This window comes from Echeneis naucrates, chromosome 2 (assembly GCF_900963305.1).
Source record: "Echeneis naucrates chromosome 2, fEcheNa1.1, whole genome shotgun sequence".
Taxonomy (NCBI): Eukaryota; Metazoa; Chordata; class Actinopteri; order Carangiformes; family Echeneidae; genus Echeneis; species Echeneis naucrates.
The window spans coordinates 17,466,601-17,492,116 of record NC_042512.1 but is presented as its reverse complement, the minus strand read 5'-3'; the positions used below and the strand labels follow the sequence as shown (position 1 = coordinate 17,492,116).

The 25,516-nt window shown below is 44.4% G+C and overlaps 1 protein-coding gene across 3 annotated transcripts in view; it reads left to right on the top strand.

Annotated features, from left to right (window-relative positions):
- pard3ba (par-3 family cell polarity regulator beta a) overlaps window positions 1-25,516 on the top strand; it is a 123,974-nt gene that overhangs the window by 37,316 nt on the left and 61,142 nt on the right. For 2 of the 3 annotated variants that reach the window (XM_029520445.1, XM_029520427.1), the window contains exons 6-16: window positions 1,049-1,135; window positions 1,338-1,463; window positions 2,536-3,011; window positions 4,803-4,942; window positions 5,365-5,493; window positions 12,247-12,432; window positions 14,992-15,162; window positions 16,266-16,352; window positions 22,252-22,387; window positions 23,416-23,563; window positions 24,708-24,811. In XM_029520445.1, coding sequence (XP_029376305.1) covers window positions 1,049-1,135; window positions 1,338-1,463; window positions 2,536-3,011; window positions 4,803-4,942; window positions 5,365-5,493; window positions 12,247-12,432; window positions 14,992-15,162; window positions 16,266-16,352; window positions 22,252-22,387; window positions 23,416-23,563; window positions 24,708-24,811 — 1,790 coding nt within the window. The remainder of the gene's footprint in view (window positions 1-1,048; window positions 1,136-1,337; window positions 1,464-2,535; window positions 3,012-4,802; window positions 4,943-5,364; window positions 5,494-12,246; window positions 12,433-14,991; window positions 15,163-16,265; window positions 16,353-22,251; window positions 22,388-23,415; window positions 23,564-24,707; window positions 24,812-25,516) is intronic. The other variant, XM_029520436.1, reaches the window with a different exon arrangement.

The window sequence follows — 25,516 nt, the reverse complement described above, 5'->3', positions numbered from 1 at the left end:
TGGCACTTTTATTCATTACCTTCACACAGACTCAAGGCCTGTCCAGCCAGTCCAGGAAGCTGGTGCCAGATCGGTGTTCACTTCACCTCCACTGTTTCTTTGTTCTGAGCTGATACTCCAGACTCACCTGCACCAAATCAAATACACACCTCTGCAGCCGGAGTATTTTAGCCATGTTATTCTGAGGTCTCAGGGTTAATTTACCTGAGTCAGTGTCTGTCCTGGACTGCTGTGAGCTGAGACTTCCAGTCGTACTACACAATGTGTATGTACATTTTACCGACTTGGATTAAAACAAATTTAAATTACGATAAATAAAAGCAAGATTGTCTCAGGGGAAAACTTTCGAACATCATTCTTTACAGCTCAGAACTGAATTAGGAAACAATTAACCAATCTTATGAATCTTATAATAGTCCACAAAAGCACTTTTAATTTACACACACTTAAGTTTTATCATGTTTGATTAATGATGTGAATGACAGGTGTGTGTGTGTGCGTGTTCAACCACACGTACAGTCAGGGGTTTTGTCATTTCCTGTGATCTTCTTCCTCAATTCCACTATCATGCAGGTCCCCTCTGTTAGCCATCCAATATCAAAAGCAGCCTTCTTCCTGTTTATCTTCAGTAGTGCTGTCCTTGTTTATCTTCTGTTAAAAGCCATGGTTCAAGCCTCTGCAGAGATTATTAGAGAAGCTCATTCTGTTTCATCTCTATCCGTCTCTCTCTTTTATCTCATGTTCTTCTTTTTCTTCCACCAGCTAGATTGGATGTTTGAGAGGCAGGTAGATAAAGGTTGAAGTAGCTGTGCACCTGTGTCCCAGCCTCTCACAGATGAAGACACTCTCACACAGGCATTGTTCAGACCTTTTGGCAGGACTACCTGTAAGCCAATTTGTATCCCTATCCATGTAGCCTGCAGGAAAATGAAGAGTTTGCACATGGGAAGGCTTCGGGTCTGTGTGTCTGTCACATTATGATTGTGATATTTTTCGTGTACACCTTAATTTTCAGTATCTTTAAAGATGTCTTTGTGTCTGTTGACAGCAGCCTGACGAGGATGGTGGAGTTTCCAGGTGACCGGGGGCCCTTGGGGATCCACGTGGTCCCCTACTGCTCCTCGCTCAGTGGACGGTAAGTACACATATTAATATGTAGGATGCAGCTACACACACATCTGCTTGTAATCAGCCAGGCTTTCATAAGGAAAGGCAGATGGCGATGTCAACAAAATGCATAGGGATTCAAGTGCTGGCATTGCCATCATACATGGATTAACCTCCACAAACTCATATGTTGTTTACGCTGTATGTGTGTGTGTGTGTGTGTGTGCAAGGACCCTGGGCCTTCATATTAAAGGCATCGAGGAAAACAGCCGCTCCAGGAGAGAGAATCTCTTCCAAGAGGACGAGTGTATCGTCAAAATCAACGACACGCCACTCCAGGACAAGACCTTCACGCAGTAAGTGTGCAGAGCGTGGATGAGCTGGAGGGTGTATGTTTATGTCTGTGTCAAATCAAAGAAATGCAAATATTGAATGAGAAACAAAACTGGGAGAGACGAATCTGAGGCCAGTAAAGAATCTACTGGCTGAAAGCGAATCCTTGCCTCGGGTGTTGGTGTGGTGCTCACAAACATCTGCCACTGTGACTTTCTGCTGTCCCTTCATTCTGTTTCTGAACCGATTTAGTTGGAAAGCTCTGCAAAAAGGTGGTCTGAAGAAATAAGATGAGTGGATATTGGAACACAACGCTAGAAATGAGTTTTTGTCTTTCTTTATGTGACAGTGAAGTGATAGGAAACTAAAACAAAAGGTCCAAAAGGCAGGAAAATAAAATCTTGACTGTGCTCGTCTGCTCCCACTCATCCACTGTCACTGTAGAGAGATGCCTCACCTGTCACTCAGTTTGTGTCCTCTATCAGCCAAACACAAACCTTTGTCGGTCTCTGGCCGGCCTATCTCTCCGCCACATCTGCTCTCACAAAAGAGTGGATGTGTATTACTCTCTCTATCTGTTCCTAATTTTTTTTCCTCTTTGCAGCACACACACAGCCACAACACTCCCATCGCTGTCCCCTTCCTTTATTTCCTCTGTCCTCTCCGAACAGGTCCATTTAACTGCATCCCACTGTGTTGACTGTGCTGTGCGAGTGTTGTGCTGATAGTGGTCTATTAAAGCTGCAATAGAAATTTGCTGTAAGGGCTTCTCCATCTGATAGGGACCACAGTGTCCCCAACCAGCTGGAGGAGTCAGTCTGTGGTTGATCCAAATTGAAATACAGCTCCATTAACAGCGCACAAGCCTCATTCACTCTCCTTATTTTCTGTTTTCCAATTGTCTGTGTTCCCCTTCTGTGTTCTGCTTGACTTTGTTGGGCTCCTTTTTTTTCACTTCTTCTTGCTATTCAACAGTTTTGCAGTGTTGGACAAATTAGATGGGCTTTTTCTGAGGTTGGAGTGGTTATCTTATAACTAAAGTGCTCTCAGTTTTCAGGGTCATAAATGTAAATCTTGCTACTTTTCTTCCTCTAGGTCACAGGAAGTGTTTCGTCAGGCCATGACCTCCTCAGCAGTCCGTCTGGACGTCCTCCCTGTCGCCAGCAAGCTGCGCTATGAGAAGAGCCTGATAGGTCATCTTTTCACCGGCGATGGCAAAGACTCATCTGTAAAAGCAAAGAGTCCAATGGTTGTCTGCGCCAAAGCCGACTCCCACCAGGAGCCCAAGCCAAACTCCAAGCTGAACACCAAACTCGAACCGAGGCGACCAGACACTCGCGCCAAGACCCCAGAGCCAGCTGCTGTAAACACACCGCCCGCTGAGATCCAGTTTGGGCACAGCTCTTTGGAGAGAAGCTCTCCAACACCTCCAGCCAGAGCAACCAGCTCCTCCCCGTCACCCAGGACAGGCAGCCAGAGCCCCCTGGCCAGCAAGAGCTCTGCCCTGCCCAGCCTGGCCAGCCTCACCAACAAGAGGGGCGGCAAGCGGATAAAGATTGACCTGAAGAAAGGTAAATATGAGGGAACGATGAATTCGTTCTCCTTCAGCTCAGCGACTCCTGATACTGAACATTTTTCAAAAAATAAGGAAACTTTCTCAACTACATTGAGTAGTAGGAAAAGTCCGATTTCGTTCAGCTCGTTTAAAATCAGCTTTCTCATTTTCTTTTGACTTCATGGCAACATAATCTTTTTGAGCACTCCCATATTTATTTATAGTTTTTATGTTCCAGGCTTTTTTCTGATGTAATTGGACATCCTTGGCTGGAGTATTTCCCTCCACCACAACTGATTGATTTATGAAATTCAGTCTTTTCATTCCGACTCTCATTAAAAGCTCTGGACCACTGAAAGTAATTGCTGTCCACATTTAAACTAGCCCGCCACTGTGGAGAAACCTTCATCTTTCATCTTGTGGGATGACTCTACATACTGCCTGGTTGTTTTGCTTTTAGACTTTAACCCAGACTGAATCAGCCTGACTTCCCAGTCACCTTATCTCTTATCCCTCAAAACGACATCAGTGCTGGAGTGCTGACGGGTCGATAGCACGGGAATATGTTCTCGGGGCTGAGATCGAGCCCTGTTCTAGCAGGTGCATTGAAAGGAGAACAGTAAATGGGCTGCAGGAACACACCGACACACGTGTTCCACAGGTGCTGGCAGGACGGCATAAGCATCCCCGATGAAAGGATAGAAGGAAATTGGGCTCTACGCTCTCCAGCTCCAGCTCAAAACTCCATTCAGCCGTCCTATTGTTAGTTTCTTTCCTTTCTCAGCACCTTTTCACCCCCCCCATTTTTCTTCCATCCATCTTTTGTTTGATCTCCTCCCCCCCACCCCCCATATTTCCCTCTATCCCTTCCACCTGATGCAAGATCAGAGCTGAGGATATTATGGGGTCTCTAACACCCTTTCCCTTGGCAACAGGCTTTTTCTCACTGTGATTGACAGGCGGTGAGGTTTAGGTGCGCTAATGTAGGGCAGGCAGAGGCTTAGCTTGGAGACCAGATAGCATCACTCACCGCCTTTAGTATGCCACGCTGGCTTTGCTCTCTCTGTGCGCACACAAACACACACACACATGCACAGAGCATGGCACATTTCACTCATGGCTTGGGGCTTGTGAGGCCGTGAAAAAAGGGAGAGGATGGAGGCTCTTGGGGTTTATGGCTTGTGTGTGTGTGTGGCCCCAGAAACACACACACACACACACACACTCCCTTGTAAAATGTATACACACACACAAACATAAACGTAGGACCACATGCACAAGAAAAATCTTTGTGGAAATCACGTTGCCTCCCCGGGGAAGGAAGCCAAAGAAGAGAGTAATATTTCTCAGGTTGTTCTGTTGCTCTCTTGGTCTCTCTTCCCGACGCCCCCACCCTCCTTCCATCCTCTCTCTCCCTTCATCAGCCACTGTTAGGCCTGCTCACACGTGAAATTAAAGGCAGAGTCTGTCTAATCCGGCGAGGAGAGGAGCCTTCTCCTGGCGGCTCAGGGACTGAGCCAGGCAATGAACCCCTGGAGGAAAACAGGCACTTAAACAGTAGTTAATGTGGATGATGATGCTAAAACTGCAGCCCGGGTGGAGGACAACAGGAGAGGAGAAGAAATGGAAAACTCTGTGGCGAGTGGAGAAGGAGAAAGAAAGGAGAAAAGTGACAGAATAGGGAGACAAGGGGGAAAATTCAATTAAAACGAAATTAAAAAGTCATAAAATTCATAATTAAGTCTGGTCTGCAGGGGGATTGATGTCCCTCACACATACCGTGACGCAGGCTGCTTTGTTCCCGCAGGCGCCGAGGGCCTCGGCTTCACCGTGGTCACCAGGGACTCCGGTGCCCACACGCCTGGGCCAATCCTGGTGAAGAACATCCTGCCGCGAGGTGCGGCAGTCAAAGATGGCCGCCTGCAGCCAGGAGACCTCATCCTGGAGGTAAGAGCTGGAGATCTCCCACTGAGCAGAAAACCAGCAGTCACAATAACAAGGACATCATCATCATTAGAAGCTGCAGATTGAGGAGCACACCTGCTGCTTCAGCTAACTAACTGCACTCTCAAACAAACGGCCATATAGAAGAATCTTTAAGCGTGATGACACAAAAAGGATAGTCAAAAGGAAATAAAGGAGGAGATCTATGTGCTCTTAATGACGTGAAGAGTTTTCCATTTTAACCACTGAAATTGAATGGCACAAGTCTGCTCTTCAACCCCTGGATACGTTAAGTGGAATAACTTTTGTCAGAAATCAGACAAATAGCATGTGGAGGAATGTTTTTTTCATCATTTTAGTGAAGCTCTGCTTTAATCTACTTCTGTGTTGATGTGTGCTTTCCTTCGGTGTGTGTGTGTGTGTAGGTGAATGGAGTAGACATGACAGGCCGCAGCCAGGAGGAACTTGTGGGCATGCTGCGCAGCACCAAGCAGGGGGAGAGTGTGTGTGTGGTGGTGGCTCGGCAGGAGGACATCTTCCTGCCTCGAGAAATGGTAGGACAGTGTGAACGCACAACAACAACAACACAACCTTCTTTTCTTTTCTTTTTTTTTTTTGTCTGTCAGTCCCTTCTGCTGCTTTTATTGATCATTTATCCATGGTGGTCTTCACGCTCCCTGTCACTGCTTTTTGCACACCCTGCTTTTTTTTCCAGGCGCTTCCTGCACATTGTGTCACGTTTTTCATACTTCCTCTCTCAAAGGGGCGAAACATTTTTACGTTGATGCCCTTTTGCTTCTAAACACCACCCATGGACGAACACACAAACAGGTCCAAAGCGCGCTCCGGTCTTCCTGACCCACTCTGGTTTGTTGACACAGCGATGCCAGAGGAAGTCACACACACAAGCCGCAGCAGCCCCGCAGGAAGCTTCAGAGCATGTCCGTGCATGTCGACATGCCGCGGGTGTTAAGTGACCGTTTACCTGCGGCCGCTGATGGGGTCAAAGGTCTCTGTCTGCGCTGTGAAGCTGACACAGTTTGACTGTGACTCACAGGGGACACTTTTATCAATAAACACACACTTTTAAACATACATACACACTGCCAGGTGGCCTCTTGAATCTGTCCTGCGGTCTGTGAATCATGTTTCAGCCTGTGCTCTCCAACTGTCTCCCCTCTGTCCTCTGTGGTTATTCTGATTATTCCCTTTGCTTTACTTCAAAGAGCCACGAGGAAGGCACGCGGAGCTTTGTAGTGGCTGATGCATATTCACACCTAGAGTCCACACACACACACACACACACACACACACTAACACAAACTCCTAGTCCTTGATTTGAAAAAAACAACAACTTGAAAACAAGTGCTCTTTCTCACACACACGTGAGTGCACGGACGAACACATCACACAGTCTTTAAACAGCTAAGTTACTGCTTCCGAAAATAGTTTGCCCTCATTAATGGCCCAGCAGTCTTGGCATAACAAGTGACTTTGAAGAGCCTCTACATTCTTCATCTAACACTTGCTACTGTTTGTGCGTTACAGAGAGAGAGCGAGAGAGAGAGAGAGGTTAGCGGAGGGGGAGAATAAGGGACAGATTTCACTCCTGTCTATCCAGACTGCTGAAGTCATTGGTGCCCCATGAGAACTGGCCCTTATCTCCACCGCAGTCCTCCTCTTCAAAGACAGTTTGATGTCCCATAGGCATATACACACACACACACACACACACACACACACACACATACACACACTAGACACACTCTTGAGGTTGAATGTTTTTTGTTTAGATGTGCAGAGCCTCAAATGTGATGGATTGCAAAATTACAGATAAAGACACCAGCACAGAGGACTCCATCATTTAAAATAACCAAGTGAGCTCATGCAAACACAAACACACAAGCTCATACTGGGCCTCACAAGAAGCAAAGCCAACAGGAAAAAAAAAAAAAAAAAAATCCAGCTATATTGACCACTGGGACCTTCGGAAAATCCACATCGTCCAAAATACAAACGTTTTCTCTCCCTTTCTCCTGCCTGTTCTCTCCCCCTCTCTTCCCCTGTCTGTTTTAATCGCTCAGCTCTCTCTCCCGCTGCTCTTCCTTTGTAAATTGTTGTGAAAATTAATGTGTAGACGTTAGCAAGGAGCGGTTCATGACGATTTAGTCGCACAAAAGATGTAATGATGATGGAGACGCATTAAGCCTATGTGGCCATCTGCCTCTTCTGTCGTGGAAAAAAACTTGTTTGTGTCTATGTCTGTCTGACTGTGAGTGCTCATGAATATTTATTAAGATTTTAGTGGCTGCAATACCTTGTAAAAACTGCCTTTTTGTATCCACAGTACTATGGTCATATTTGTTCATATAACCATCAGATGCAAATCAGTGGTTCATTATCGCAGTTTCACATCCAGTTGCTGCTGAGATTAATTGGCTGAATTACAATTTTTACAAGTTTTCCTTGGCTAACCTCACTGTTGCTGCTACAGATAATGAATCTCAGCTCATTGCATATATCAAGGTTTAATTTTGTTTTCTGTGGGAGCATTTTGTCCAGCTGAAAACATGCACATGGCCTTTGGTATATCTGATTTTAAAAATCACTATCAGATGAGCCATGTTTGTCATATTGTGATCATATAATCAGGTCATTTCTCAGTTGAAATGTCCTGCTTGTGCCTATAGGTGGAGCAGTAGTCAATATCCTTCTTCTGTTTGAGGGTTTAATCCTGAAAAAGCCCCCTCAGTCTTCCTCTAAATGCTAATTAGTTTTTTGGCCCGTGGACCATCTCCGAAAAGAGTGTTTACATGCACTTAACCCTGTGATTGCCTGGTGCCTGAGCATTTTAAATAAGTGCAGAGATTATCAGGACCTGCTTCAAAACAGCAGGTAAGACAGATTTTTACATGTGGGCAAGAGCAGGACAAAGTGATTCAATCCAACATCCAAAACAGACTGAACCTGCCACTAACCTGGATTCTTCTGTGCACGTGAAGCATTCAACAGCTGGGAGCACTTCTATCCGGAGAGTAACTGATCTTATAGAGATAAAGGGGAGCGAAATATAATGGACACAGACTTAACTGCCACGTTTCCTGAAAACAAATAGCAGAAATTTGGTTATCTCATATTTCAAGATTATAAGCATCTATCTGAGACTCTACTTTTGTTATTTTGCTATTAAATTGCGTTTAGTAGGCGACAGTATGGAGGCGGGAGATGGAAATGTCTCTACTTCTTTACTTTACAAGTCACAAAGCAAATTGAATGTTAACTTGAGATAAACACTAGTTGAATCATTAAGGCATTGCAGAAATATCACACTTCATCTTTTCACACATATATTCTTTTCGTTTTATTAAATGAAAAGTCATCACCAAAGTGGTGAACATTCGTCCTGTCAGGATGAGGATTATTACAGCCTGACTTACACCCCTGGAGCTTGGCAGCGACTGTGGCAAACAAATGTTGGCGGAGAGAGTCTGTGCTGCGGGAACAAACTTCATCGTGCAAAGTGCCGCCATGACTGAGGGACGCCGTCAGGTCAGAGGTCAGCTCAGCGAGAGAGCAGCAGCGTTCAGAGTTTTGCTCAAGTTCACATCCCGAGTAATGTGAAACAAAGGTCTGCTTGCTGTATTTAATGCGTCACTTACAGTTTTAGCGTCTCTTTGTGTGAGTAAAGCAGACTTTCACAGAAACCAAGCAAGCTATGGATTGATTAGTTTCAATGGTCTTGATGTTTCATGAGCAGCATGTGGTTCTGTGAAAGCGCTCGGCGGTGCTGGGAGGCACAGTGGCCTCCTTTAGTCAAAAGAGTAACAACAAAGCTTCCAAATTAGCTTCATTATGAGGACACAAAAGGACGCTGATTGTCTCGCCCATCTCCTGTACTCTCTCACATTTCCCAAGTAATTAAAAAGTGATAACTTTCTAATCACAGTTTCATTCCTGTCAGCATTTCTGCATCTCCATAGCTCCTCGCTCTCATTATTTCACGGGCCTCTTGTTTTGTTTCAGGGCTGAGATTAGAGAGATGCTGTGAGATGTGCAGAGTTTTTTTTTTTTTAGAGTGATCTGTGTGTTTTTGTGTGAATGAAAGTGTGCGACTTTGGCAGAGTCATGAGTTAGTGAAGGCAGGATGGAGGGGTCACTCTGCACATGGTTGACCCCCAGCTGTCAGCATGCCTAGGCCAGTCCACAGGAAAACGGGGCTGTCAGGCAGAAAGTGAGTCTGCTGTGTTGCTGTTGTCTCCTCAGTCGGTGTGTTCTCTCTGTTTGTCCTATTTTTCCTTCGCCTTTGATACCGAACACCTATCACGCTTTTATTTCTGTGAGTCTGTCTTTAAGGTGGAGCTCTTCTGTCTTTTTCTCCTCCTCACCCAGCCCACAGCAGAATTATCCTTCAATCAGTCATTTTTCTTTTCCTTTCTCTTCATTGTGAGGTAAAGGTGTAAAGCAGCGGAGAGGCAGACATTAAGGCGATTAATTGGCAGCTCCATCGTCGCCGTCGAGCGCGGTGAGATCTCATCTTAATTGAATGTCGCTCTCACCGCTAATCCCACCACTTTGAACCCCCCCATTTAGAAATCCTCAGTGACAAAAGGCTCTGTGTGTAATCGCTGTATCACCCCCCTCCTCGCCACCCACCCTGGGGTAAGAAAGCGTCTTTTGTCTCCTCATTTGGGTGTTGAAGAGGGTGGTCTCTCTCCTGGCTAAAAGCTTGTTAAAGAGCCATTGCTTAGGGCTAACAGTGGAGGGAGGAGCGGGGTGGAGGGTGGGGTCACTGCATGGAGCCAAGGGGTCTCAGCCACCCTGGGGACGCAATCTGCCCCCAAGGAAAGGGCATTAGAGGGGATATTGGAGTGTGTGCCTGCTTTTGGACCACCACTAAGTTCTAGCTGGTTGTTTAAAGAGATTTTAAAACAGCAGTCAGATACAATAAAAAAAAAAAATTGAGTTTGAGCGTCATTTTAATAGCTTTCCAATATCTCAGCTTTGTTTCCAGAGCCTGCTGCGTTCTGATCTGGCCACCTTCACCTTGTGTGTTGTGACAGCTACATCACAGCGGTGTTTAAAACCTCCCAGGTTGTATTCTGAGTCCTCTCAAGTGTCTCTCAGGCAGGAAATAGTGGATTGTCTTTGTAATTCCTCTGGTTTTGAGTAACGGCACGGTGAATCGCCTTGTTGATAAAAATAAGCCCAGACTGAAAGTATCGCCTTATACTGAAAATAGACTGTGAGTTTTGAACGACACATTCTGCCCGATTTATCTTGCTGTTATCATATGGAGCCGTTTTGTACATTTGACTTCAGTGCCCTCCTTCAATCAAAACCATGTCCCTTTGATTGAAGAATGAATAAATGTGCCGAGCTTTACAACCGCTGGAGTTTCAATTAGTTTTGAAGCCAATCAGGATTCAGTGTGTGACTTCAGAGCACTCACACTGATAATGAGCCTTTCAGTGATTTCAGAGATGGCTCGTGTCCACCTGCTGTCCAGAAAGGATGTTTCGTTTTCTTTTTTTTTTTTTTTTCCCCCCCTGAATTCAAAATAAAGTTTAATATTTTTTTTTAAACTGCTTTCGGAGAATGAGATTCCTTTCACGGGGTAACACCGGGTTGTTACTCCCAAGTATTTCCTTTCAGCAGGACTGCACTAGTCCTGAAGTTGTTTGTCGATAAACCTGACCAAATACCGATTCTTACAATCCAATCTGAGAGCAGGGGCTAAATACAGTATACTGGATCAGTGTAGAGGGCTTCCCAGGTTTAGCTCTTCATGCTTTTACCAGGTTTAGAGCTGGACTGACTCAGACTTTGGAGCTGAGCCTCTCTCTTGGCCTCCAGGCTTTAGCAGGGCTGTTGTTTTAATTAAGCACCTTGACACAGCAGCACAGAATAGTGCTGACAGAGAGAGGCCGACTTTTGGGGGCTGGAGGATCACAGCCAGGTTGAGAGCGAGCTCCTCACTGTCGTGAGTTTTGCATAATTACACTGGAGGATATATTTTCCTCCCACATCCTTTGTCCTTGTGTCGTTACGAGAGGCGAAATTCGAACATGGATTCCTTATTCTGTGGTGGGCAAGGTGCCTGATGTAAGGCTCCCGTAATCCTGGTATGGGGACTCAGATCTCTAAAGCTCTGACAACTGGTATGGCTGGTAAAATGTTTGTGCATATTCCGACAAAATTCACTTTGGCATTTTGTTACTCTTCAAACCGGAGTGGAGTTTTCAGGGGCTGTTGTTTCCTTATCATCTCCCCTGGACTGAGCGAATCCCTGAGCTGCTTCCAACCTCCGCCCGAGCACCAGGAGTGGAAATAAAAAGATGTGAAGATATGTGAACACATGCATGAACATATACCCTCTTAACCCTCTGTCCCCCCTCTTCAAGGGAAAATAAGGCTCAGACATGAGGCGGTCTTTTCTTCAGTCTGGATGACTGATCCTGGCATTTTTTTCCCTTTGCTCTCAATTTTGCCATCGTCTGATGACAATCACGTTCCCTTTTCTCTTTTGCTTGCCTTTTTTATTTTTTTATTTTTTTATTCCCTCTTCTCCTCCATCTCATTTTCTGTGCAGTGTTGCTGTGGTCATTTTCTCCAGATTAAATAGCAGTGGGTGGGTGTGTACGAAACCTGTAGAGGGTAAAGATGGAGGAGGTGCAGTAAGATTGAGAGATTATATGGAAATGTACAGACTGGGGAGTGAGGAGGGAGTGTGAATGAGAGAAGTGGCGATACCTCAGGGGATGTGTTATTACTTTTAAATGCTCCTCTGCGCCTCCATCAACTCTCCTCCTCCTCCTCTTGTTTCCTCCCCTTTCCTCCCCCACTGTGCTCTAGGAGGAGGTATGAAAAGGTTATTATGTTTCCTTTAGAAATGGCTCGCTCTCTGTCTGCGCCTTTCATCTCCAAATGGAATAACCCCTCTACAGAAGCTTTCTTCTTTTTCTCACTACACCTTCATCGCTCTTTCCAGTACACAACACCTGCTCCTCTCTGCCGCTTCCCCACAGCCATCTTCCATCTGACTCTTAAATTCATTTCCTTCCTTCTGTCTCCTTTCTTTAGTATAATCAGTGTAATGTGGCGGCACATATTATCAGTCAGTGCGTTAGATTTGGTGCTCCTGCTACAGTCATAAGCAATCATACACAGTTGTTGTTATTAGTATTAGGTGTGTGTGCATGAACAGCATCTTTTTACGTGTCATGCCGAAAGAAAAACCTGAACTCGAGTTAAATTCTTTTGTCAAAGATATTTGCCTAATTTCTTTATCCCACCTTTGTTATATGCAGAAAGGTGAAAGCACAAACAGTCTGTTGTTGGAAGACGGCAAGGAGCAGCTGATGTATGAGATCCCCCTCAACGAAACAGGTTCGGCCGGTTTAGGGGTCAGCCTGAAGGGCAACAAGTCCAGGGAGACTGGAGAAGACCTCGGCATCTTCATCAAGTCTATCATCCATGGAGGGGCTGCTTACAAGGTAAAGGACACAGATGCACTGTCGGTAGCGGAGCGGTTTGGGGCCCTTTTGCATCCCTGCGGACATTTAATAACCTGGGTCTCATTTCAGCAGCTGCACTCATCACATTATCCGCTGAGCTCTGACAACATTTGTAAACACATTCCTAGGTTAGCTAGACTTGAAAATGGAGACAAATAGCAAAATAACTTCCTTCAGAGGAAGTTTCTCTGAAGTTGTGATGGACATTATGAACCTACATTGTCATACTATGAAAAAACGAATGACTGCCGAGGATATAAAAAAAACAAAACAAAACAAATGGGTGTTAGTGTGAAGGTTTTTCCGTCCTTAGTCTTTCTGTTTCTCTGATATCTTTCCCTGACGTTTCCTCTTTATCTCCTCTTCCGCTGCACTGCCCATCTCGTTTCCCGTCTTTCTTCGAGGCCACTTCCCCTCCCTCTGTTTGGCTTCTCTCGGCCTTTCGCTCCCCGTCGACCCCCAATTGCCTTTCACATCAGCACTGCAGCAGTCTTATCTGAATCACTCAGTACTCACTTCAAGTTGTAAAAGCATCAGGAAAAAAAAAAAAAGTCCCATTTCAACACTTCGGAGATACTTCCACTTGGCCTCAATACCCCTTCCCCCCTTCCTCGCCTCCTCACATGTCACAGCTCTTCATGCCCCTCTTCACTGCTTCCAGATCTGAGTGTCATGATGAGGAGGCACAGAAACGAGTGTGGCGTTGAAGATAGAGTGCTGGTCTGGGATCAGGGTGGCCAGAAAGTGGCTCCCTGCAGCGCCTTCAGAAGTAGTTTTCAGACGGCTGCCAATGCGGATATCGCTCCGACAGAATGGCCCAGTAAGATCTCCGGCTGACTGCGAAACAGGTTTCTGGGGCAAGATACCACATAAGAGGAAGAAAGACGTGAAGAAGGAGAGACAGACAGTAGCAAGGGAGGGAGGAAGCCCACTGAAAGAAGACAGAGGGAGAACGAGGGAATCTAAGAGGGAAGAAATGAGCATAGTTGAACAATGGAGCGATGGAAAGAGGCGGGATAAGAGGAAAAAGAGAAAATTGAAAAGTGGAGATACTCAGCAGGAACTCAATACATGAGGGGTATGCGTGCCGTGTGTGTCTCGTGTGTGTCTCCTCCTCTATGTTGATGCATGCTAATGAAAAACAGCTAAGGAGAGCGATGAGCGTTTGCAGCGCCGGGCCTGTATGGAGGAGGGAACCCAGGCGTCCCCTGAGTCTGACTGACACAGACTCCGGCACATCACACACATGGTCACACAGCAGGCAGAAGAAGGGAGGAGACGAGGAAGAGTCACAGAGAGATCTAACCTATTTCCTTTAAAGAGTTTTTGCTGCTGTCAGGGCCCGGGGCCTCAATTATATAAAAAAATGTTCTTTGACTTTATCCCTGATTCTGTCATATGATCATTTCAAAGAGGTTCCTAAAGAAAACAAATTAAAATTACATGTCGTGTGCTGCTTCTGCTGCTGCTTACATGGAGAATGAAGAAATTAATACCCACTGATTTTGGCATGAACATCAATTTTTCATGACATCCTTGGATTTGAGGAAGCCACCAAAATTGTTGTGTGTGTGTGTGTGTGTGTGTGTGTGTGTGTGTGTGTGTGTGGCGCCATCCCTGCCTGGATTTGAGGTCAGCCCAGACAGTGCCTTGTTAATGAGATGGGGTCAAAGGGCAGGACTGCCCACCATGGGCTGATCATCCACACACACACACACACACACACACACACACACCCCGTCAGTTTGTCATTCCTCTCTTCTTTTTTTTTTTTTTTTCATTTTTGCCCTGTGCGTTGTTCCCCGTACGCCCCTCTCTCTCTCTCTCTCTCTCTCTCTCTCTCTCCCACTCTCCCTCCCTCTCGCTCTCTCTCCCTCTCACCCTCTCTCTCTCTCTCTCCCCCACTCTCCCTCTCTCCCTCCCTCTCTCCCTCCCTCTCTCTCTCTCTCTCTCTCTTCTCACTCTGGCTCGTCCGCTCTCTCTCCCTCCAGGGCACCATTGTATGTTGCCTCTCTACAAGAAGCTGCTATTTAAAACACTTAGAAGTGATTTAGTGCCCGCAGAGGCTTTTCCATTAGCTGCTCTATGTATTTATCATGGCTCTCCTGCTTTCAGTAGATTGCTAACTCTACAATTCTTGCCTTCCCGATTCTTTCATTTTCTTCTGTACTTTCTCTCTCTGTCTTTGTCATTCCCTCTTACTCCCTCCCCCCTCTCGCATTTCACACTTTTCTCAATTTGTCTTCTCTGTTCTCTTCTACTAAAACTTTTTAATTGGTGGCCAGTTTTATGTGTCTTATTTTTGGAAGAAATGCACTCTGTATCCTTTGCATCCTTTTGTTTTGTTTAGTTTTGTCGCTCCCACATTTTAGTTGTTTCTTGTGAGGCTTTTGTAAGTGACGTGACAAAACAAGAACAGCTTCATGTTAAATTAAGAATAAAATATTACCTTTTCCTTGAAAAGTGTTTGGTCCTCCTAAAGTCCTAAAGTAGGTGGTTGGTTCCTTTATTCACTTTGTGGTCATCTCCCATCAACAGGATGGTCGGCTGAATGTGAACGACCAGCTGATCGCTGTAAACGGAGAGTCGCTGCTTGGACGCTCGAACCACGCTGCCATGGAAACACTGAGGCGCTCCATGTCATCAGAGGGGAACGCCAGGGGCACCATCCAGCTTGTAGTCCTCCGAAGCCCCAGACAAGAACAGCAGGTATTGGAAAGGACTGGAAACTATTCCAGTCAGGAAAAGCTTGCACATCTTTCACATTTGATTTCCACCCATCTGGATTAGAAATCAAGCTCTAGCTATTTGAAAAACAACATTAAGGGGGGGGTGGTGACATTTTTAGGTCACGGAAGGGCTCCGTTTTTGAAAATCTTGGAAAAGATGGGGAAGATGAAGATTGCAGGAACCCTGACTGTATCTGCTTAAAGTCCAGAAAGGAATCTTGTTTATCTTGGAATACTAATCCTATAATCTTTGATAAAACAGGAGGCCCACTTCAGCAATTTGAAGAAAGTCATCTGTGATTTGAATAATTGTATCGCTTGCACACTTAAATTTTTTATACCAAAAGAAATATATAAATCTCAAGTCAATAGATTCAAAAACCTATAAAAACGGCTGGACTTCCTTCTAAACGCCAGCCATATCCCTGTTATTTACTGCAGTGCTTTGCTTTTGAAGTTTGACTGGATTTGGGGCAACATTATAAAAACTTTCCATTCCCAGAGTTTAGTCAAATGAATTTGGTAACATGAAACATTTAGGAGAGCTTATGGATTATAAAATTCTTTGTGCAAATATCATTCATAAGTGGGTTACAGCCAAATCATTGGGATCACTTCTCTCCCTGTTTATGACCAGAAAAGAATATTTTAAACAGCTAATATTGTTCCAAGTATTAGAGAGACTTTAGTGGAGTTACTGTAGTCAAAACTGGCAATGCATCTCACAGTATAACCACGGTCTGATAAAAATACTGAAAACATCAGAGAAAAGGCTTCTTTTGTGGCAGTGACTGTCATGCTGCATTATTTGTTTGGGTGTTAAGCTGCTGATTTAACAGTTCTCAGACTAAGTTGACATTTTATCAAGAAGAAACAGGTAACAGCCCCGTTTCTTATTCAGGAGCTCTTTGATAAGGCATGTGGCTGTTAATTGATGCAACGACTGTTGCATAGGATGCAAACCGCCTCACAGCTCAGAGAACAAATGGAAAAGCTTCCCTCACTCCATCTACAATTTCATATCTGAAACAGCTTATTGATTTTTTTTTTTTTTTTTCCACCACATTGTGTTTTTCTCTGCAGATGGACAGTGCCAACCCCGCGCCGAGCACGGCTGCAACTATCCCCACCTCCCTTCAGACCAACACCCGAACAGGATACAGCAATCAGGTACGAGCGGGTGACGTCTGTCACCAGCAGCAGCCACCTCTGCCTCGCCGCTCCTCCTCCCGCCTCCCCGCTCTGCCTCACTGCCACAGGCAGCGGCCCGGGGACACGCACACAAGATACACGTACGGGTCTACACAAAGGGAGAAGCGTAGCGGTTACACATTTGGCTTCAAACAAAGGGATGGAGGAGAAAGTGATGCTGAAGGGGGCCACGCACAAAATGACATGTACAGACCAAGCAGGTACGAGTTTGGGTTTGTGTCTCACAGTCAGACACTGAGCAGCTCTGTCAGACCCACAGAGGGAAACTTAAACAGGGAGGGGCATGAATATGGACACACAACAGGACACAGACACAGCCCAATGCTCGCAGACAGGCAGCGTCACACCACACTCGATAACGCACACGGCCACACATTCATTGACTCTCATGGCAACACACGCAGCTTCAAGCCCAGGCACACACGCAGCCGCACGCTGGACGCCATTTGCAGCCAGGTCAGCTCCAAGAGTAACACTTACACGGAAAGCATCAGGGCCATGGCGGGGCAGATGTACGGAGACCCGCCCACGCACAGCAGGATACCCCCCCGCAGCCACACCAACAGAAACGCACACAGATCTGCTGATGTTTTTGTCGACACACACTCGCATAACTACACACACAACCGAGTGCTCACAAGACAACACTACCTCCGGCTGTCTGGTGGGCTCTGACACAGTGTGTGTGTGTGTGTGTGTGTTAAGGAGTGTATTTGGAATTATAAAATTAAAACATTTGGGAGAAACTAAAAGAATAACGTTAAAACTTCCTGAATAAAATCCAGGGCAAACATTCTGCGGTTATATAACATGATGGGCGCTTCCTGCTTTGTTTTATTTTGAATGAAATTTTACAGAAATGCCACTTTTTCACTTTTTTCCAGTCACAGTTTTAAGTGGATGATGTGGACGCATATTAATCTGTCTGAAAGCTTTCCCTTTGGCAACGCCACACTGTTAGCGTTTAGCTCTCTTTCCAAAGTATTACCCCTCGAACTAAATTCTTCACTGTCTGCAATCTCTTTTTGTCACGTTGGTTTGAGCCACTAAATTAGCTGTAACTCTGATATCTTTTCATAATTTCTCTTTATAAACTGTTTGGTTTCTTCGTGGGCTAAATCTGCTCCTTCCTGTTTTGTCTATTCGTGTAAAGTAATATTAATTTTTTCTTTTTAATTTCCGTATTTCTGTTTGACTGAATGTACTTCTCCTTCCCTGCCTCACCTGCCTGTTCTTCCTCTGCTAAATAAAAACTATCTGAAGTTTCCTGCATGCCTGTCTATGTCTGTTTCTCTTTTGGGTTTTCCTCTCCTTCACTGCCTGTTTATTAAATGACATTTGGGTCCCTGTTTCCTCTGTTTTGGCCTCAGCGTCTCCTTTCTTTTCTTGTTATTCAGCCCAAGCACAAACCAGGACATGTTTGCCACTTGGAAAAAAAGATACACCACATCTTTGCTCAAAAATGTTACATACTCACAGCAACAAAGGGAATAATGGACATAAATTAGGAATGCCTTCTAAAATATGACAGCATTCATGGTTGATCCGTGTAGATGTGAAAACTATGTTAACAATCAGACTGCATGCAATGTGCTAACCTCTGCTTATTTTTATCTCCTCCTCTTTTGTGTTGAGTAGTGTAAGAGAGAAAAAAAAAAACACAGTTGCTATGAATGTCTTGTTCCAAAAGAAAAAATCTTTGCTGTGCTGAGGCTGTCTATTTTTTATTTCATTTTTTTTTTTAATTCCCTGGTGGTAGGTGTGTGAGCAACATTAGAATCACTCACAAAGTCGCAAAGAAATCATGTTCACCTCGCACAAAGCAGCACAAATTCCTGGATGGACGGACTGATAGAGATATCAAGCAAGACAGATGGTGAAAAATAGCTGCTTTTCAGTTAAGTCAGGCTATTCAGCTCCACGTTGAACCATGACTGATTATTTTGAAATCCTAAAAGCTCAGAGACGCAGTGAAAACAGGGTCGACTGCCATTGGCCTGCCCGTTGTGACATTTTCATCTGCACTTCAGTCCCATCAATGTGTGTGTTTTTCACCAGAGCCTGTTGGTAATGCTATTAAACCCAGTTCAAAGTTCAGTATATATCTGCATCACTGAACAGCTGGTCTGGTGGCACCGTGGAGCAGTGTGATAAAACCAGCAGCTCCCCAGAGTGAAGCTGCCCGAGCCTTTTTGGTAGTCGTGCTTTCGTCTCCTCTCTGTCTAGACTGTTAGGGCTCGATGCTTTAACCTTAAATCCTCCTCATGATGAAATGACTTCATTTACCCGAAAGAATTTAATGTCTGCGTTTTAGTGTAGACAAAACAAGAAATGGCAGTATTTTGACCACCATCTGAAGTTCATTTCTAGCTTTCCCTGGTGGTTGTGTCTCAGTTGGACAGTATATTTACAGATTACGAAATTCGGTTTGGTAAGATCCCCCATGATATTTCCAGTTTCTCACCTGTCACTGTCCGACAGTTCACATCATCATGTCCCATGTTAACGCATCAATGTGCTAAACTAAAAGGGTGGTAAACACGCTGTGCACACTAAACATCAGCATCAGCCTCACATCGCTGCAACAACGCTCTTTGAATATATTTGATTATAAAAGTTTTGCATAATTGTCCCTCTCATGCGTGTCATGGTGTGGGATTGCTGGATTTTAACATAACTCGGCTTATCTCTTTGTTTTAAATGAGAGCTTAAAATCATTTTTGAGCACTAAAGACGATGAACATCCTTCTCTATATCAGCCAGTTCTTCAAAGAATGATCCCACATGTGAAGGAAAGTCACATGTTATTTTTGGCAAAAGTTTAAACACGCTGATAGATTTTTGCTGCAGAATGAGACGATAACAGCTTGTCTCTTTCTCTCTTTATCCCTCCTTTTATCCTCTTTTCACTGCCACAATAACATCAGTGATGAAACATAATCAGAGCATTAAGCAGAGGCAGCATGAATATCAATTATTACATCAAACTTTAATTTCCCAGCAGCTCTCATTCAGGTTCGTTCCATTTAAAGCACTTAACAGGGAACTGGCCATTAATAAGACGAAGATTAGGATGAAAATTGACACTAAGAGAAGAATACGCAAGGCCTTAAATGATAAATGTAAAACAATCATATATTTAAATGAAAAACAAACAGGTTTTTGTGCGTGGTGCCGTGGGTGACACATTAGGGTGAGTCAGGGCTAAGCCTCTTTGAAGGCTATTGTATGCAGCTGTAGGTAAGGGCTGGCTTGATAGATGCCCCCCCCCCCCCCCACCCCACCCCCTGTTTAGTTATTGTTGTGGGATTAAGATATCTGACTGCCTGTCTGCCAGGCTGCTTCAAAAGCCTCAGGCAAACTGTCATTTTGTGGCGGCTGAGGGACGGACGGGTGGACAGAGGGATGGACGGAGGCTGTGATGTGATTTGAGTCATCGGCATACACAGAGGAGCTGTCACAACTTAGTGTGTACATGCACACAACACAAACATGAGCTCAGTGATTGACAGCTATGATGTGGTGACATATTAAGATTTATGGAAGCTACTAATGATTCCCGAGGGGCTCCATGACATTGTGAATAAACCCCACCCAAGTCTTTGAAATGAGGAAGCTCTGGGTACACCTTTCATTATTCCACACTGAGTCTCGGGATTATTATTATTTTTTTTTTTTTTTGTCTTGCTTAGATAAGCGTGTGTTGTAGGTGTGAGTGTGTTTTTTTGCTCATTTTCTGTGTGTGTGTGTGTGTGACAGCTGTAGCTCCCATCTCTTTGACCAGAAAAGGCTTCTTTCATCCTCCACCAGCACCAATTCCCACCAGCACTGCCAGTCCCTGTCTCCATCTGTGGGGTGAGGGGGGGCTCTTTGTAGTGCTGGGTGGCTGTGCAATAACATGCCTGTCAATGGTCTCAGGATTATCTTAATTACAGTGTTTTCAATTGTGCACGTGAGGAGAGTCACCAGTTTGTTACAGTACATGCTGTTGAAACCATTTTCTGAAGCTAAATGTGAATACACACACACGCTCGTGTGTGTGTGTGTGTGTGTGTATTTCTACTTGTGTCGGTGGTCTAGTTGTAAGATTTTAAAGAACTGGGCCATCCTTTGAATCTATTTTCCACAATATTCTCCTCCTTCCTGACTGAAGGAAGGCTTTGGATTTGATGGGAAGAAGTCAGAACAGATGACACATTCCTTTTCTCAATTATGATCAACCAGCCTGTTGTGTGATATTTTGTTCATCACCCATCGTGCACATCGAGTCAAAAATCCTCAGACGTTTGTTCTAAATTTGTTCACAAGTTCTCAAAGCTCTGCTGTTGTATCACTTATCTGAGGTGAATCATAATGTATTGGTTGCAGGATGCACAGCCACCAAATTCATTTAAAATCCTCCCTTTTCTCATCATCGCTGTATGTTTCCGAGAAGTGCTGAGTTAATCTATCTTTGGTATTCATGCAGAATAGATCAGGATACAGTGAATGATGGAAATATTCGCTCGTCTACTGCTGCAAGTAAAGATTAAACAGTATTCTGTGAGTTTGTTTTTTTTTTTTGCTTTCGTTCATGTTGGCTGGTGTGAAAGCTGCTCAGACTAATTCTAGGAAGGATGTACGATGTTGAACAAAACTGACTCCAGGATTTTAACTAATGAGATATCCAGCCAGAGATCTGGAAAATGTAGATATTTGACAAATTAAACATTATCCAAATCTTCAAATTGAAGAAAATGCTGCAAAAATAAAAAAAAAAAATTTCCCTCCACTATTTTTTGGGCCTTTATTTTTGACAGCAGTTTCAAACCTCCTGGGCGAGGACGATACCAGTCCTGAGACAAATCTGTGGAGAAACGTTCTGTTGCATTTCACAGATGACTCTTTTTAGCTTTGCACTTTGCCGCGGGGGTTTTGTTGTTCTCTCGTCCGCTTTAAATCCTCCAAAGCTCGTATTGGATTCAAGTCAGGGAACAAAAATTGGCCAGGTCGTAGTTGATGCTTTTTCTTCTTTGAAAACTCTCATGTGACTTTTCACTGTGTCTGTCACTCTCTCCTGCCGAGCTTTTTGAGACCCCGAGGCATCTTTTCATTCAGCATTTGAGTAAACAAACCTGCATTCATGGTTCCATCTATAAATGTCATCTTTTGCAATCATGCAGCCTCATATCAGCACGCTCCCACCTCAGCTGTGAGCTGCGGCCGTGGTGGTCCGAGCTCGGTCCCAGCCAAACATGCTGGATCGGTTTTGTCTATTTATTTGCGCACTGTCCCTCAAGGTCCACTTCATGAGGCATCCTTCTGACTGTCCGATCAGTTGCTCAAACTGCCAACTCAGAAGCTCTTACTCATCTGTTTTTCAGTAAAAGGTTGTTTTAATTCAACTGAGGCATCATTTTTCAGCACAGAGGCTGCACTTCCTGTTATTAGTAGAATGACTCTTTCTGAATTTCTGCAAGTGTCCCAATTATGTTTCTTACATGTTCAGACTGCTCTTTTACGAGTTAAGCCATGTTGCATTGGAGTCAAAGTGAGTAAGATGACCATCATCCTTCAGCCCACATGCTTCCATATGTCCAGCCACTGTGGAGTGGATTAGAATCCTTTTGGCTTTTTTGGTGTGGTTACTCATTTGGTGCTGTCCCAGCGAGCGATGTGGTAAACAAATTAAATAAAAAAGATGTTAGTCCAATCCTACTGGGCAATAAAGAAATTAACTTTAATCTTCCAATGTATGAGGCAACATCATTCATTTTTCATTAGTCACAAATGCGATTGCTTTCAGTATGTTTTCATTGCTTTTGAACTCTTAATAAGCACTTTCACAGCCCGTCTTCATCTGTGTCTCTGTGGACAGGAGCCGAGGGGCCACGATGCACAGCAGAAGCCTTCTGGACCATCTAGACCCGCACACGCACACACACAGTCCATGAACGCAGCCAGTCACATTCCAGTGACGACCCATGACTATGCCTACAGCAACTCTGGAAGTGGTGAGCACGCACACGCACACAGAGTCTTATCAATGCGCACAATATTTGTGCATTTGAACTGTCAGATAGTCAACATTCGGCTTGGAGTGTTTGTTTACTCATGTTCACACAGTGTGTTTGTCTGTCTGTCTGTGCGTGTGTGTGTGTTTGCGATCACTACACAGCATGACGCCCAGCCGATTCTCCTGACATTGTTCTGTTTTTTTTTTTAAGTCACTGTAGCAGCCACTCTAAGCATCTTATAGCTCTGAATTACTAAATCATCACATCTCTTCTAAGCGCAGTCGTTATATCTCCCTTCGCTGCATATTTATAGTCAGAGAATGGAAACTCATTAACTATGTTTTTCTGAACGCGACGCTCGCTTTTCATGTGCAAAAGATCTGACCTTGGAATCATTACGCTGATGAAACGGCTTCTAAGTGGGCTGGATTTGCATACAGGGCATTGTGCAGCATGTGTGGCGTGCCGTTGTGTTAAAAAAATACTAACAAATGGTTTACATTCATTCTTTTTCTCTCTCTCATGGCTCCGCACTCTTCTCCTCCTCGTCCCCCTGGGATGCAGGAAGCTGGAGATGCCTCTCACTGTCTTCTCTCCATCAGACAGGAGAGACCGTATGGTTACAGTCATTTTGTATTGGGAGGAGTTGGGTGGTGGGGGTGGATTTTACACTTTATGGAAGGAAATATTAGCGAGAGACTTGTGAGGAAGTTCGAAGTTAGAGCTCTGTACAGAAAAGACGTGTGTTTCTGTGTGTGTGTCCTTTGCATCAGTGTGTTTCTTTCTAAATGTCTGACTTTGCTTTGCTGTTTATTGATCTTCTCATATTTTCTTAGTGTCTGATACATGTATTTAAAGGTGTGTGCAGCGATCAATATAAATAATGAACAACATGAAGAAAACAACTAAATGTGACTGAAAAGGTGTTAAAATTAACAAATCAGTTCACACCTTTTCTGTTTTCTTTGATTTCCTCCTGACAAAATCAAGTGACTGTCTTTTCCGAATGTTTTGCTTCTCCTCAGCTCCGTATCCTGCTGCGACCACTAATGGCAGCCACAGTCACTACGGCAACGAGGACGAGGAGTTGGGAGATGGCTTCCCCCCGCCACCCTCCCCTGGTGCTATGGAGGAAATAAATAGGGGTTTGCCCTCAGTCGCCCCACATCACAGGTGCACTCCCAACTCGTACTTCCCCTGCAGCACTCCACTCATAATACACACACACACACACTCATAATGGACCTCACACTGCACCATAAGCACTTCATTAAACTCCACACATGGCCAAAGTTATTCCAGTATAATGGCTCTCTTAATTTGGGTTGCTGTTATGAGATAAAGAGGAGTCATTACACTAAATATTACAACCCGTATACATTATTTAGGCTGTATGTTCTAATTGCAATAGCCTATTTGGATTATACACAAGTAATGATGATGATAGCACGGCGGAGAAAACGGTGCTGGAGTTGGAAGGCTTGAAAAAAGCCGTGCTGCAGAAGTGACTGCCCTGCAGATAGTGTGGATCCAATGATCAATAATCCTTGACTAGCCGTCAAAGTTTTTATTGTTTTGTAAAATGTGCACAGCTAGTTTGCAGAGAGCCTTTTTGCTGTAAATAAAAAAGAATAATGGAGGCCTTGTTTCATGACTAATTGAATACAGTATCCCACCTGAGAGTTGTACAGCAGGGAATCGTGTCTAAAAACTTTTACCAGTATCTTTTTTCAAATGAAATCCTCAAACTGTCTATCACCAATTATTTGTCTCATTTTTTAGAAGCTCAAACACACTCACACAAAACTAAGTATTCTTAATTTCAAACCCAAAGCCAGTTCAGATTGAATATGAACGGCAGAAATGGGACATGACCTGAATATGATTCCCAGGTCAGTGTGATGAGTCACCCTGAAGCACGTTAGTCATCCTGCCGAGCCACTAAATACTCAAGAAAGTCTCGAATGAGCTGGTTGAAGGTGTTTTGTAGTTTTGTGTCTGTCAACAGTGTTTTGAATGAGTGTGTCTAAAAATCTGAAATGTGTGTACAGCATCTCATGTGGTCAGAGTCTGAATCTGGCAGCATTTTATTGTAAATTTACTGGAGACAGTGCATGCTATTGTTCGACTGAATCATGCCATCTGGGATGGAGGAAATTGAAGGATCTGTAGCCTGTATGTGTTTGTGAACTTAAATTAAATTTACTCTTACTTGTAATGGTGATGTAACCAACAAGTCAGTAGAAGTTGTACCATTGGCTGCAGAGATTCAAGAGTAAACAACGATGAGTTGATTGTGTTGCCTGTTGCTTTGCAGTGACTTTCAGAAGCCGCCCCACACGGCTGCGGCTTTCTACAGCCAACTGGCCAACGACGAGGACAACATGCCCCGCAACAGGGCGTCCAAGAGTATGGACATGGGTGAGCTCAAACACACAGACACACAGACACACAAAAGCCCCGAGGCTGTCGTTTCACTCACACGTCTATGAGTGAACACATTTTCTGGGGCAGAAGCAAGCATTGTTGTGCAAGCATCACAAAACGGTCCAGCATGCAAGTCTAATGCTGGAGAACACACACACACACACACAACCACAACAGCGATCACATGACTCTTATCAGTACATTTCTTTGTTGTGATATGTGGCCCTCTCCTATTATCCCCAGCCTGAGGGGATTTGACCTCATGAACTCCTAAACCCAGGGGCTTTCCAGCAGGCTGAATGAACACACGTGGTGTGTCTACACATGTGTGTGTCCTTTCCATTTGCGTGTGAATGAAAGGCGTTAGGTTTCCAATCTCATGGCTTGCTGTGTGTGTAGAAGGCCAAAACGAAGGGGCTTATTTCCTCCTATTAACCTGCGCTGAGCCCCCCATTCCTCTTTTCTCTTCAATCTTTTCATCTTCCTTTATCTTACTTTTCTCCTTTTGATACTTTTCCTCAATTTTTCCAGACAAGATCAGAGTCCCTTTTCCCCTCTCAGCTCCTAATCAAACTGTTGATTTCTGCCTCCCAGCATTCCCTCCATCTTTGTTTATCTCTCTATTTCCTATCAGCCCGTTCCTTCTCCAGTGAAAGCCGACGAGTTCATTGCTCTTGCTCTCGACTATCTCTCTCTTTC